General features: G+C 39.7%; 1 protein-coding gene and 1 non-coding gene across 8 annotated transcripts in view; one reads left to right on the top strand and one right to left on the bottom strand.

Moving 5' to 3' along the window:
* SMARCA1 (SWI/SNF related, matrix associated, actin dependent regulator of chromatin, subfamily a, member 1) overlaps window positions 1–8,944 on the bottom strand; it is a 68,895-nt gene extending 59,951 nt beyond the window's left edge. For 6 of the 7 annotated variants that reach the window (XM_043458116.1, XM_043458118.1, XM_043458119.1 and 3 more), the window contains exons 1-5: window positions 8,597–8,944; window positions 3,886–3,972; window positions 1,946–2,112; window positions 1,534–1,634; window positions 1,327–1,427 (exon numbers count right to left, since the gene is read on the bottom strand). In XM_043458116.1, the coding sequence (XP_043314051.1) occupies window positions 1,327–1,427; window positions 1,534–1,634; window positions 1,946–2,112; window positions 3,886–3,972; window positions 8,597–8,770 (630 nt within the window). In that variant the 5' untranslated portion in view covers window positions 8,771–8,944. The remainder of the gene's footprint in view (window positions 1–1,326; window positions 1,428–1,533; window positions 1,635–1,945; window positions 2,113–3,885; window positions 3,973–8,596) is intronic. The other variant, XM_043458114.1, reaches the window with a different exon arrangement.
* Window positions 4,086–4,156, top strand: LOC122436221. The gene has a single exon (XR_006267975.1). It is a non-coding gene; the product is annotated as a small nucleolar RNA SNORD112 (small nucleolar RNA).
* Window positions 8,945–12,295: the final 3,351 nt, after the last annotated feature.

Raw genomic sequence — 12,295 nt, 5'->3', positions numbered from 1 at the left:
TTGGGGCAAATAATCCTAGTCTTTCCCTTGTCCTGGAGAAGGAAATGGCACCCTCCTCTGGTATTCTTGCTTGGGAAATCCCATGGACAGAGGAGCCTGGGGGGCTACAGTCCATGGGGTTGCAAACAATTAACTAAGCTCCTTCCTGCCTGAGCTGACTGCAGTTTTCAACCCAGAATACTAAACGTAAGGAGTTCCAGACCCTGGATTTAAAGGACCTGCCACACACCTACCAGTTGCTTAGCCAGGGATGAGTACTTATGGAACCAACTACTACACTACAAGCTATGGAGCATAAATAGTCATGTGGCTCATATGGACAAGTGATTGCAAATATGGCTCTGGAGTCATAAATAGGAGTATCACTGCCCTGTCTTAACCCACACCGTATACATTTGGTCTTAAAATGTCAAACCAAGTCTTCATATACTCCTCTGACCTCCTGAATTAGCATTTTAAATGGCCTTACTTTTTCTCTTTGGTCATTTTTTTTTTTTTACACAGTGCGCCCTCAGAATCCACAGCTTTCACATCCAGGTATTCAACCAACCGCAGATCAAAATCCCCAGAGGGCCCAACTGTGCTATGCCATTCTACATGAGGACTTGAGCTTCCACAGATTTTGATATCCACGGGGAGTCCCTGAACCAATCTACCCCGTATATGGAGGGACGACTATACCTCCCATCAATTCTCAGCTCATTTCCTGACCCAGCTGGCACTCTACTATATCAAGACTCAATACTGCTCTTCACTTTTTTGTTCTTTATTCCATCTATTCACACTTTGTTTGATCACACACAGAGGCATTTACATTCACTCATGCATGCATTCATTCATTTAGCGTTTGGCTTTTAGCCCCACCTCAGTCCCAAAAGGATTTCAGGTAGCCTACAATGAAAACATGGAACATAAATTAATGGTCAAAGAGAAATAAAGAGGGCCAAGGAAAGTAAAAGGTAAAGAATAGGAAAAGGCACAAAAGACACAATGGCAGACCATTAAAAGTTACACAGATGTTCCATTTCGGCATTCACTATAGTTCTGAGCTCCTTGGAAACCAAAGTGCGAATATCGACAAAAGTACAAGGAGGTTTTTTTTTAATACCATTTGAGGAAATTTCAATAACAAATCTGTGGGGCCTGTGAAAGCATATGTTCCAGAGGTTAAACAATTCTAGACTTTACAAATACCTTGTATGTTACAGCTAAATAAAACATCTAGCCCCCAAACTCTGGGGCGGGTGGGAATTTCAGCTCGGGTATTTCAAATTTACATAAAATTATTGATAAATGAGAATGTGTTTTTAGCTACCAACTCCTTACCATTTCATCAGCCAAAATACCGTTGACTCCATTTTCATACAAAGAGATCAACCAGTTCAGTCCTCGAATCTGATAATCTCTCAGTGGTCCTCCTTTCACATCTGAAACAAAAAAATCAAGGCTCACATACTTTCATTAGTACAACCAAGTAAAATTTTTCTAAAACTAAACTGAAAACAAAAAACATCAATATGATGAGGTACTTACACGAAGGTGACACTTCAAATCTAACACACACATTAGATGTTTTCCGACTCTCTGAGAGGAGCTCTTCATCTTCTTCTTGTTCTGTGCGCCTGTGACGGTAGCTGAAACAGAAAAAGAAATATCTTCATATTCAATCCAAATGCTAAGGTGTCAATTAAGTCAGTATATTCTGTTAATATCTTTTATGAAAAAAAAAAGTTATCTAGAGTCTTGCATAAAAGTTGATAAAACCAGCTGACATTTTTATTGGTTGACTTCTATTGAGAAAAAAAAATATTGTCTCTAAAACATATTTACACAGGTGATAACCTTGTTTTTTGGATATAACATCACACTAAATACATGAAGAAGGAAGGCAAGTATGAAGGGCAGGAGGAAAGGAGGGAAGAAAGTTAGAGAGATGCCAACATACTCTCCAACAGAAATTAAGCTCTGCTTGTCATCTTTCTTTATTCGAGGGCGTCCCAATTTCATGTTCAGAGGAGATGTTGGAGATTTCTGTGCTGAAGGTTGAATGAAATGTGCAAAAAGCTCTGTCTGCTTCAGTAAAAATTCAAATCTCTTTGCTCGATCTGCTTTCTAATTTACAAGACAAAAGAAAAAGTAATGATTTCCTTTTGTGTTCTTTCAAAATTTAACAAATACACACATTGCAATTAATTTGTACTACACTCTAAGTACTTTAAACATACTAACTCATTTAATTCTTTTAATAAATCTATGAGGTAGGTACTAGTATTATCCCCATTTTACTGACGATAAAAAATAAAACTGAGGCCCACAGAGGGTAAGTAACTTGCCCAAGCTCCCACAGCTAATAAGGAGAATTTGGAAATGGTATTTTCAGATTGTCTGAATAGAAGCCAAGTGATCTGACAGGCTTAATAAATGCCTCAATAATAAGTATTCTGCTTAAAGTATTGGGGTCAAAAAGCAAATTCTGAATGGTTTGGAAAGCCAAGAATTTTCATCTAGAAATAATTTAAAACTCAGAATATAGTGTCATCTTCTCTCAAAATATTTTCAATGATTTGGTACAATACATTTCTCTCTTCAAGTATAGTGATCTGCAGAATTGTGGTTTATGCTAAAAGTATATAAAGTTTCTCCCGAAAGTGAGGACTTAAGAGAAAAAATATACACACACACATATAACTGAAACAGTTAATACACATTAGCAATTCAAAAGTGTATGTTATAAATTCTAAATAAATTTTAAAAGGTCATATAGCTTATACAAATAAATGCAATAAAATTTTTTCACTAAAAACATCTTAAAAGATCAAAAGACTATTTATAATTCTAGATAAAGAAAAAAACAAAGGTGATTTTTTAATTCCCAGTCACTTTCTAACCACAGGGTAGACAATATTTGATTACCAATGAAGGATGCATAATTAATAACATAAGAATCTTCCAAGAATTCATTACCATAAATACAAGAATTAGACAAATACATTCAGGCCAGTAGCTGGAAGGAGGCCAAAATCTTTCCATTTTATGTTATCCTCACTGGAATGTTGTTTCTAGAGTTGTTAAAACATTAACTTGTCCACGTTAGATGTGGCCTTAAGTGTTAAGGCACTGAGTTCTGTAAAATCACTACAAACGACCAAAAAATGTACTTCATCTCTACTTACTTTCAAAAACAACCCCTTGACAAAAAAAAAATTCAGTTACAACTACCCATTTATTTCTCTTTTCAGTTAACCAAGTTCACTGGTTTTGAAAAATCCCAAGGCATAAAAGTCCAGTTAAAATTAAAGCTAAAATATGGGTTTTGGTGAGGTAAAAATAAATAATGAAATGTACAGCAAAGCACTAGGTAGGTATATCTAAGGTTATATTGCTTAAATGTGTAATATTTTCATACACTGGGCAATTAGCCTTCCCTCAAAAAGATATATTACATGTTTCATAATATGGAGCATTCATTCACATATCCAGAGCAAAGAGAGAGAGAGGAAAAAAAATACCAGGCTGGTTTTGTGACCTGCTTTCTCTCAGCCATACTGATATTGCCACTTATATTTTCACTTTGTGGATAAAATATTTCTAGCATAAAACATCCTATTATGGGGTAAAGAGGGCTAAACAAAAATGAAGAGATGTGGCTTCTGGTCTCAACTATTCCATATCATTTCTCTGATACTCTATTTCCTCATCTGAAAATGAGGAGATTCATTTATCCAACAAAAATCTATTATGATGGATTATATATTAAATTACTTTTTAATTCTAAAGTCTATGATTCTGTATTCATCATATACACACATGTATTTTTTAATCTTTCACATCTCCTCTATAAAAATCAACTACTGTATTCACTCTTCTACCCAAGAACATATTTACCATTTTCTCTTCATATTCTGGATCCATTTCCTTTTCAGATTTAGAAGCTTTAACAGCAAGTTTGAGTTGAAATGGAGAAACGTTTTTCTAGAATTTCAAAGAAAATAAATCATCAAATTGCAAAGCAAGGTCAGCATTCTCATTTGAAGAAAATAAAAAGTAATTAAATACTAAATAAATAAATCCACATGGGCCATGCATGGACCAATGATGAGAGCATGTCATGAACAGGGCTTATGATTAATCCAGTTCTGTGCACCTGAGGTCCAATTAAAAAAAATCCAAAGAATTGTAAAGCCAGAGAAATAATACTAATTAAAATAAAAACCAAAAGGTGGGAAAATGAGCCTTTTCACCTATTGTGTAAAGTGAAAGAAGTGCATAACCACTCAAGAAGAGATTCAAAACCTAGGATATTTTCAACCACAAACCAAAGAATTCAAGGAAAGTAAATATTAATTCTCAAAGGTGCTTCTTTATGTAATGGAAACAAGCCAAACTTTCATGAGAAAAGACTGTGGTTTCTGCTCCTGAAAAGATGTAATTTTTTAATATTGTTTTTATATTTTAATTGTAACATTAAAACTTTTATGTACTGCAGTGTGATCATTTATATTTGACACAATGAAACAGTAGTTTCAAACTTCTGGTTTATGTTAATTTTCTCCAACTGGACAGAAAACCTTTTAAAAGTATATACATGAATATCTTGTAGAAGCAGTTTCTCAGGGCTATTATTAACCTTTGATATTTAAAACACTGTAATTTAATGAATAGTAACATAAATCAGCTACTTAAAAATACTGAAATTATCTAGGGGGTTATGTCAGGTACCCTATCCTTTTTAAAGACAAGCTTGTACTTATAAACAGATATGTAGAATATACCTCCATCCCTGAAAGAAATCAAGAAATAAAATAATAAAAATATAAATCTACCCATTAGTACCAAAGTGGAGGGCATTTGAGTTTTAACGCAGACTGCAAAGTCAAAACACAAATCTGTGAAAACTAAAGAAATTATGTCCATTTGAGCATGACTTTTAACAGCATGTTCCTAAAAGCTTGGGTCATAAATCAATAGAAGAATGTGATCTTAAACAAGAAAAATCTGGCTCCGGTAGTTAATAAATGTTTTCTAACATTTACTAAAATTTCTATTTTGAGGAAATCCAAACTAAGATTATGGAATTTGACCCTGATCAGGGTTCTCCTTTGGAGCACTGATTAGATACTGTCCAGTTATTCTTAGCCCCAATAACAGCCGTCTTGATTTACAGCATCTCATACGTATATATGTGGGATGTTTTGAATGTAATTATGGATGGATGAGAATAGAAACTACTCAAATGCCCTCAATACCACACTTTCAAACTGTCACATATGCTAGAAACCCTCTTTTATTTTCAAAGCAAAAAGTAAAGAAAATTGGATAAGAAAATCCTTTATCGTTCCTTGAAAAGCTAAATGAAATCTACTTTACAAGTTTCAAAAATTACCTCTCCTCAAATACCTAAGTATGTATCTAATAATGTGGAATGCAAATTTCACTTACAGAAAACTAAAGCTTTACTATTCGAAAAACACTTGTTACTTTTTCCTTATCTTGTAGTAGAATATCATAAAATTTTAATTATATGATAATTAAAATTCCTAATCGTGAGCATTGCCATTTAAAGCAGTAGGCAATTACTTAATTGGCACTATCTTTCACAACAAATTTTAAAATATCTACCTTCAAAATCTTCCCATTTTTGTATGTGTATGTTTTTGCAAATGTACCTCTCATCCCAGGAAATATAAAAGGTGACTAAGATATTCTAATGAATTCCTTATGGGTTTTCTCATCTGGTAGTCTAGATGCTATAAGAATGCAACACAAGGTCACCAAGATGTCCTGTTTTAAAGACCATGACCTTTTTCTTGACATTTTCATTACCAAAAATACCAACTCCAATTTTCATGGCGTTGGGTTATCCAACTGTCACTTAGAAAAAGGAAGTTCAAGAACCAGAAGGTAAAAAAAAAAAGAACCAGAAGGTAAGCAAAAATACCCTTCTTAGCTAAATTTCAGAAGACAATCCACTCTCATCTACTTTATGCATCATGAAAATGCTCTCATTCAGAGACTATTTTATTTAATATACACACAATTTCAGCATGATTGATAATCTGGCTTCCCATTCTACAGAGAGTAAAAGCAGCAGCAAATGACTTGGGAACCACCACTTGAAGAAGACACCCTGGCAACAGCAAGGGGAATGGCCAAAGCCAGGGACTGAAACTTCAGTTCCACTGCAGGAATAGCCCTTCTGCTGGGCTTTCAGGTGATTTCCCTCCCCCTGGTGGGTCACTTGTAATTCTGTATTTTACATTTGTTTTATTTGAAATGTTTTGTTACATCTACGTCCTTTATCATAACAGAGGATGAGATGGTTGCATGGCATCAACAACTCAATGGACATGAGTTTGAGCAAACTCCGGGAGATGGCCAAAGACAGGGAAGTCTGGCACGCTGCAGTCCATGGGGTCACAAAGAGTTGGACACCACTGAGTGACTGGGCAACAGTCTGACAATTGAGGGAGGAGACTGAAAAATTATGAAAAAAAAAATCAACACAATATTGAAGTGTCTGGGAGATGGTTATTTAATTGAGGGGAAACAACCTCTTAGGTCTTAAATGCCTTTGTATCACTGTCAGAGTACAATAACTGACACACATAAGAAAAAGGCATTTAATCTGCACTTTTAGGACACCAGTTAAGGCATCAAGGCAGCGTGTAAATATTTAGAATGGGGGGAGGTACCAGATTACTTTATTTGAAGGAATGGTACAAATGAAAGCACTTAAGCAGATGTTTTGGCTATTCAGATTTTCAAGGAAAAATTGAAAATAAAAAAGAAGCAGTGACTAAAGTAGTAAACTTCAGATATCCAGGAAGTAAGTTCCAGGCAGCATCTCATTTCCCTGTGCTGAACGGACAAATGAGGTACTATTAGGGCAATTTCTGATGAGGCCACAGAGTTACATCAATATCTATGCCTCAACTCAGTGATTATACAGGTTTTCTATTGATTCCCAATCTCTTCATAAGCCAAAAAATTTAATACACCCTGGAGATTCGAGAACCTTGATTGCCGTACAAAAGACAGGTGAGCACTTACATTCGTCCAGTCTAGGGAATAAAAGGCACCTAGACACGCTGCTGAAATTTCCCAACATTGATTTATATTGATGCTTGCTATTTGGCCCAGCTTTAATCACTGATATTGTCTTACCGATCAAGTACCACACAGATCTTAAAATGCGTATGTTTTCTATGGTTTTCACTTAGCACTACAATTGTCTTTCTGTTTAGTCAACCTTGTAATAGTAAAATATGTCACTTAAGCAACTGCTGAATTTAAAATTACTCTAATTCAGAGCGAAAGGTGTTAATTTCCCTCAAAAGCTTTTCATTTGGTCGTATAGTATCATATAATGATTCAGACAAAGCCACTGGAGATCGCTAAAGCATAATTCTCATTACCTACCTTTTTTTTTAAATTGCGATATGTCTACTCGTAAATGGAAAAAAATCCAGCCATAAGCAATTTTATTATACATGAAACATCCTTATGCCCCATCCTATTCTTTATCTTAATTTTTCAGCGAGTTTCCTAGTTTTTATTTGCACGTCTCGGTCCATACGACATATGCCTTACGGAGATAATACACATTTTTCTGGATCTGGCTTTAATAGGTGTCAGAGCGGTCCCCTTACGTACTAGTAGCAGCAGTTCATTCTGGCGAGGCTGAGCTTTAAAAAAATTAAAAAAAAAAAAAAAACCTGCTTGTGTCCAGGAGCCAGCAGCGCCCACTAGGAAAGAGAGGCGGAAGCCTGGAAGGCTTGGGGCCGGATTGGGGGACCATTTGGGTGGCCCTGGAGTGAAACACTATACCGTCGGGGGCGGGGCAGGAGAGGGTGAGGGTGCACACGTTGGAAATTTTCCTAAGTCAGCGTTCACGGTGCCTCAGTTTGGGGTTTGGATTGGAAGGGGGCGGGGGTACAACGCCGAGAGCTCATTTTCTCGGGGTGACACCCCCGCCTCACTCAGCAGGCGGGGACCAAACGAACAAGAGATGATTTTTTTTTCTTTTTTTCCCTGCCACCCAAGGGGCCGACACTGCCAATCAAAGATGTAAAAGTCTCTCCTCTCGTCCTCCGCCTCCCCACCACCGGCACCTGGAAATTCAAATTTTAAAAAAATAAGCCTCCAGCAAAACCCCTTTTGCGCGAGTGTGGGATTGAAGGGCCCAGATTTCCCAGGCAGAGGCCGACGGGAAGAGGGGGAGAGAGAGCGAGAGGAGAGGGAGAGGCGGAGGCTTTTTCCTGCACGGCCCCATCCCCCACCCCGTTACCCCAGTTCCGGGAACGCGAAGGGGGCCGGGGGCTGTTGGGGGGCTCCCCAGCCCCCCAGCCCCGGGATAACGGGAACCAGCCACCCCGCGCCGCGCCCGCGCCCCGCCCCCGCCCTCCCGGCGGCGAGAAGGGAAGGGGGAGGGGAGCGAAGCCGAGACTGTTCCGCCGCCCCCACCCCGCGCGCCCGCCGCCCCCAGCCCCGCCGAGCTCTGCGGGTACCTGTCGGCGCCCAAAGGTCAAGGTTTGGGCCCCTCGGAGGGGCCCGGCGCGGGATTTGTCCACCGCATACACACCCCCTTCCTATTTACCTCCTTCTTCTTCTCGTCCTTCTCCGTGGCCACGGTGGCTTCGGTGGCCGCGGCGGCCGCTCCCTCCTCCTTAGAGGTGGACGGCCCCGGCTGATCGTCCTCTACGAGCACGATCGCGGCGGTCGCATCAGAGGCTGCCACGGTGCCCGCCACTGCGGCGGTGTCCGGCTCCATGGCGTTGGAGCGGGAACGAGGAGGGGGACGAGCAAGGGGACGAGGGCTCCGGGGCGGCGGCAGTGTCTGCACTGGAACGAGCTGGATGGAGCAGGGGTGGGGAATCACTCGCTTCCAACCCCTTCGTTCGGGCCCCCCTTCTTTAAATAACCCTCAACCCTGCCCCACTTCCGTCCACCCACCCTACGTCATGGCCTCCCCCCGTCACCCTCCCCCCTTCCTCCGCCCCCCCCCCGAACGATCGCGAGACTCCCCCTCCCCACTCGGAGCCCGAGCGGCCCCGCACGACCAACTGTTGCCTGAGCGTGGGGCGCGGACAGGGGTGGGGGCGGGAACCCACAGCCCGCGGCCCCCTGAAAATCTCGTTCCCCACACGCCCCCAACAGCCAGCCCGAGCTCCCCTCGCAGATGTGTGCAGAAGGAATCCTCTTCCCCTTAAATCTGCTCTTTGTACCTCGGGGCGCTCTCCCCTTCTTGCACAAAGAACTTTTCCTCTGCTCGTAACTCTACCGTAGAAGGTCTGTCTCACCATTGCAAGCCCAGAGCCCCTCACGGGACTGCCCTTTCCGAGGTTCCCAAAGGGGAACTGGTGGTGCCTTCCCCACCTTTGTAAGTTCTGCAAAAGAAGCATTCCTTGAATCTCTTGATTGCAGCTGCAGATGTTCACTTAGAAGGCAGAGCGTGACTCGATCTGTTTTCAACTCTGCTATCTCTTAGATGGCCAGGGTACAGAAGCCCTTCTTTTGCGTTCACTCCTGAATTTTAAAAGTCCTGGGGGACAAGGTCAAGGTCCCCACAGAACCTGGGGCAATTCATGTTAGGTGCCTGATATTAATAATTAGATTGAGTTATTGTGGGGGGTTTTTGTTTTATTCATATCCCTGTTGTTATTTAGTAGTAAGTCAACACCAATCATATGCAAGATCGTGGGTACAAAGGAATTTCGTAAAGGGTATGCAAATATCAGTTATTAAATATTATTGTTTCTGTTTCTCCTCACCCATTTATTTTGATCAATAACAGAAAGATTTACATCTTAGTCTTAAAATTCAGTCATTAGGGAAAAAAGATAACAAAACATATAGAACACAGTATACCAAGCAACAATCACAAAACTAAAATTTCCAAAAAGAAGCAAGTATTTTCCAAAGTGGAAAGAAGTCATGATTAATTTCCCTCAACACACCTTCCTAAATTATGAATCTGAAATCAAGTGTGATTTCTGCAAAAAGCAGGAAAGCACACAATTACCCCCCAAATACATCCCTTTCTCCTTGGGATAGTACCCTAAATTCATTTTTTGTTTTAAAGCTGTGACTCGTTAATGTCCAAAGGCCATGTGACATTTCGGCTATTGTTGATCATTTACACCTTAGTGTGAATGAGTGTGAGATCCTGTCCTGGGACTGGTTTTGAACAGAGAAAAGGAAAGAGCAAAGAGCAAAACACAGAAGATGGAAGGAGTGTGCCGCTGAGAAGAAAGGACAGGCTGGTGGTGCTAGCTTTTCTCTGATTTTACTTTCATTATGTTCTCCTCATTTACTTTAGATTTTGCCCCTAGTGCCTACATTTCTCACCCTGAAGTACACATGTGTACTATCCAACAGGTATATAGAGTCTCAATATTAAAAATCGTTCCTTTTTCTGAAGCATCAACTGCAATCCAAAAGTGGGATGGAATTAATTTACTTGACAGGTCATTCTAAACACTATTTTTTTAATTAAAATGTGCAAATGTATTAAAGAATGAACTGCAGAGTTTGAAGTGTCTCCAAATGATAGTTTGAAACTTCTAATTGAATATCCTACCCCTTCCCCACTAGCTGTTCAACTCACTAAGTTGTCTGGTGGGAAAATTCAAGAAGCACGGAAAGAGAAGGATGCTATAGTACATGGACCCACCTGACTTGAGAAGGACCCTTCCAGACAAGGGCAATGGAAGAGTTCTTTATCACCAAATTGCAGCTATGGGAGGATAGAATTCCCCTTTTCATTGCCTGGGGCATCCACAAAGAAAGTCTCAAGAAACATTCCTTGTGTATTGATGTGTTCCTGCTTGCAAGAGTACTTTATTCGATTGATTTTCTCATTTCCAGGGTATGGTATTTCAGTTAAAGTAGTGGTCTAAATGCACTTTTGTGAGGAGATGTGGGGAACTCACATACTTTCATAACACCTTTTCTGTGGGAACATGTGTTCCCAGTTCTGAAAAAAAAAAGAATTTAGAAATTAATTTGGGGTAACAAAACATATTTGTATTTGGCAATTTTCCATGTATGTATTATGTGATCCTTCCTTTGCAAGATGACGTGGCTGAAAGTGCTACCAAGTATAAGTTTCGCTGGAAAGGTCAAAGCTTGGTCCACAGACCTTGCCACCGGATTCATGTAAATATTGCCCTTTGGCTTGTGGCAACAACTGCTATTTACAGAGCATGTACTATCCTTATTTGCAAATCTGCCTAAAATTCATTATCTGTAGACTTTGTTCTCGAGTCACCTTGTTTCTGATCCTACTCAGCACCTTGCCCTGTCTGTTCCTACTTTCCCCTATTATGTCTTTTCATTTGAAATGTTCTTGAATTGCTCTTCCCTGTTGAGGCTGTAGAGCAAGGCAAGTTTTTATAGAGAATCGTGGAGTCATCTTTGAGAACCTCAAAATGAATCCTAGTCCATAAGACAGGACAATATGTCCATTTTGGCCAACAGTGAACATTGTAGAAGTTATCCAATAGTCATTTTCACATAGCCAAAACTTGTTTACTAGCTCCCAGAATGTGTGTCCAGTGGTGCTTTTAAATGCTTTCATAAAGTTCATAAAGGCAAGGTCAAGGGCTTGGTGTTCCTTCTCTATCCTATATCTGAAATTCATCACTGAAACCACAGTATGCCAAGAACCACATTGTGATCCCATTGCTCAGGGTTCTTCAGAAGCTGGAACAAACACTTCTGGTAACAGTATCTTGCTTACCACTCTAGTGACCGTTCTGTTCTTATCACAAAGCTACTTCACGATTCTTATCAAAGACATTTAAGCTAGTGACATTTTTGAAAATATGCAGTTTCCTTGGTACGTTAAGGAAAAGGTAAAATAGTAAAATAGCTAGTATGTCTAGTGTATACTCTTGTATCGGGCACTGTGTTAGGCTCTTTACGTATGATACTGCTAATCCTCCTGGTAATTAATGAAATAAATATTTTATCCCTATTTTACATATCAGAAAACAAAGACTTAGGCTAAACAACTCCTCTAAGGTCCCCCAGATAGTGAGTGACAGAAACCAGATTCAAAGCCAGACTGTCTGGCTCCAAACCTCATCTTTCCACTTCACCTTTACTAAGTTCTCTGTTTTTCACAAGGCTTCCTCGTTGACAGCAAAAATTATGTTGAGAAAATAACTGAAAAATATTTCTGCCAATTGTCTCCATGGTGTTCACTCTCTGTTTTTTTAGAAGAAACTGTCACTTTTAAGGCTTTGGTATTATATCAACCCAGATAATTTCTTTAGCTACACATAGAAGTTGT

This window comes from Cervus canadensis, chromosome X, assembly GCF_019320065.1.
Source record: "Cervus canadensis isolate Bull #8, Minnesota chromosome X, ASM1932006v1, whole genome shotgun sequence".
NCBI classification, from domain to species: Eukaryota; Metazoa; Chordata; class Mammalia; order Artiodactyla; family Cervidae; genus Cervus; species Cervus canadensis.
Note: the sequence above shows the minus strand (reverse complement) of the source record. Positions and strands in the feature narration are given on the sequence as shown.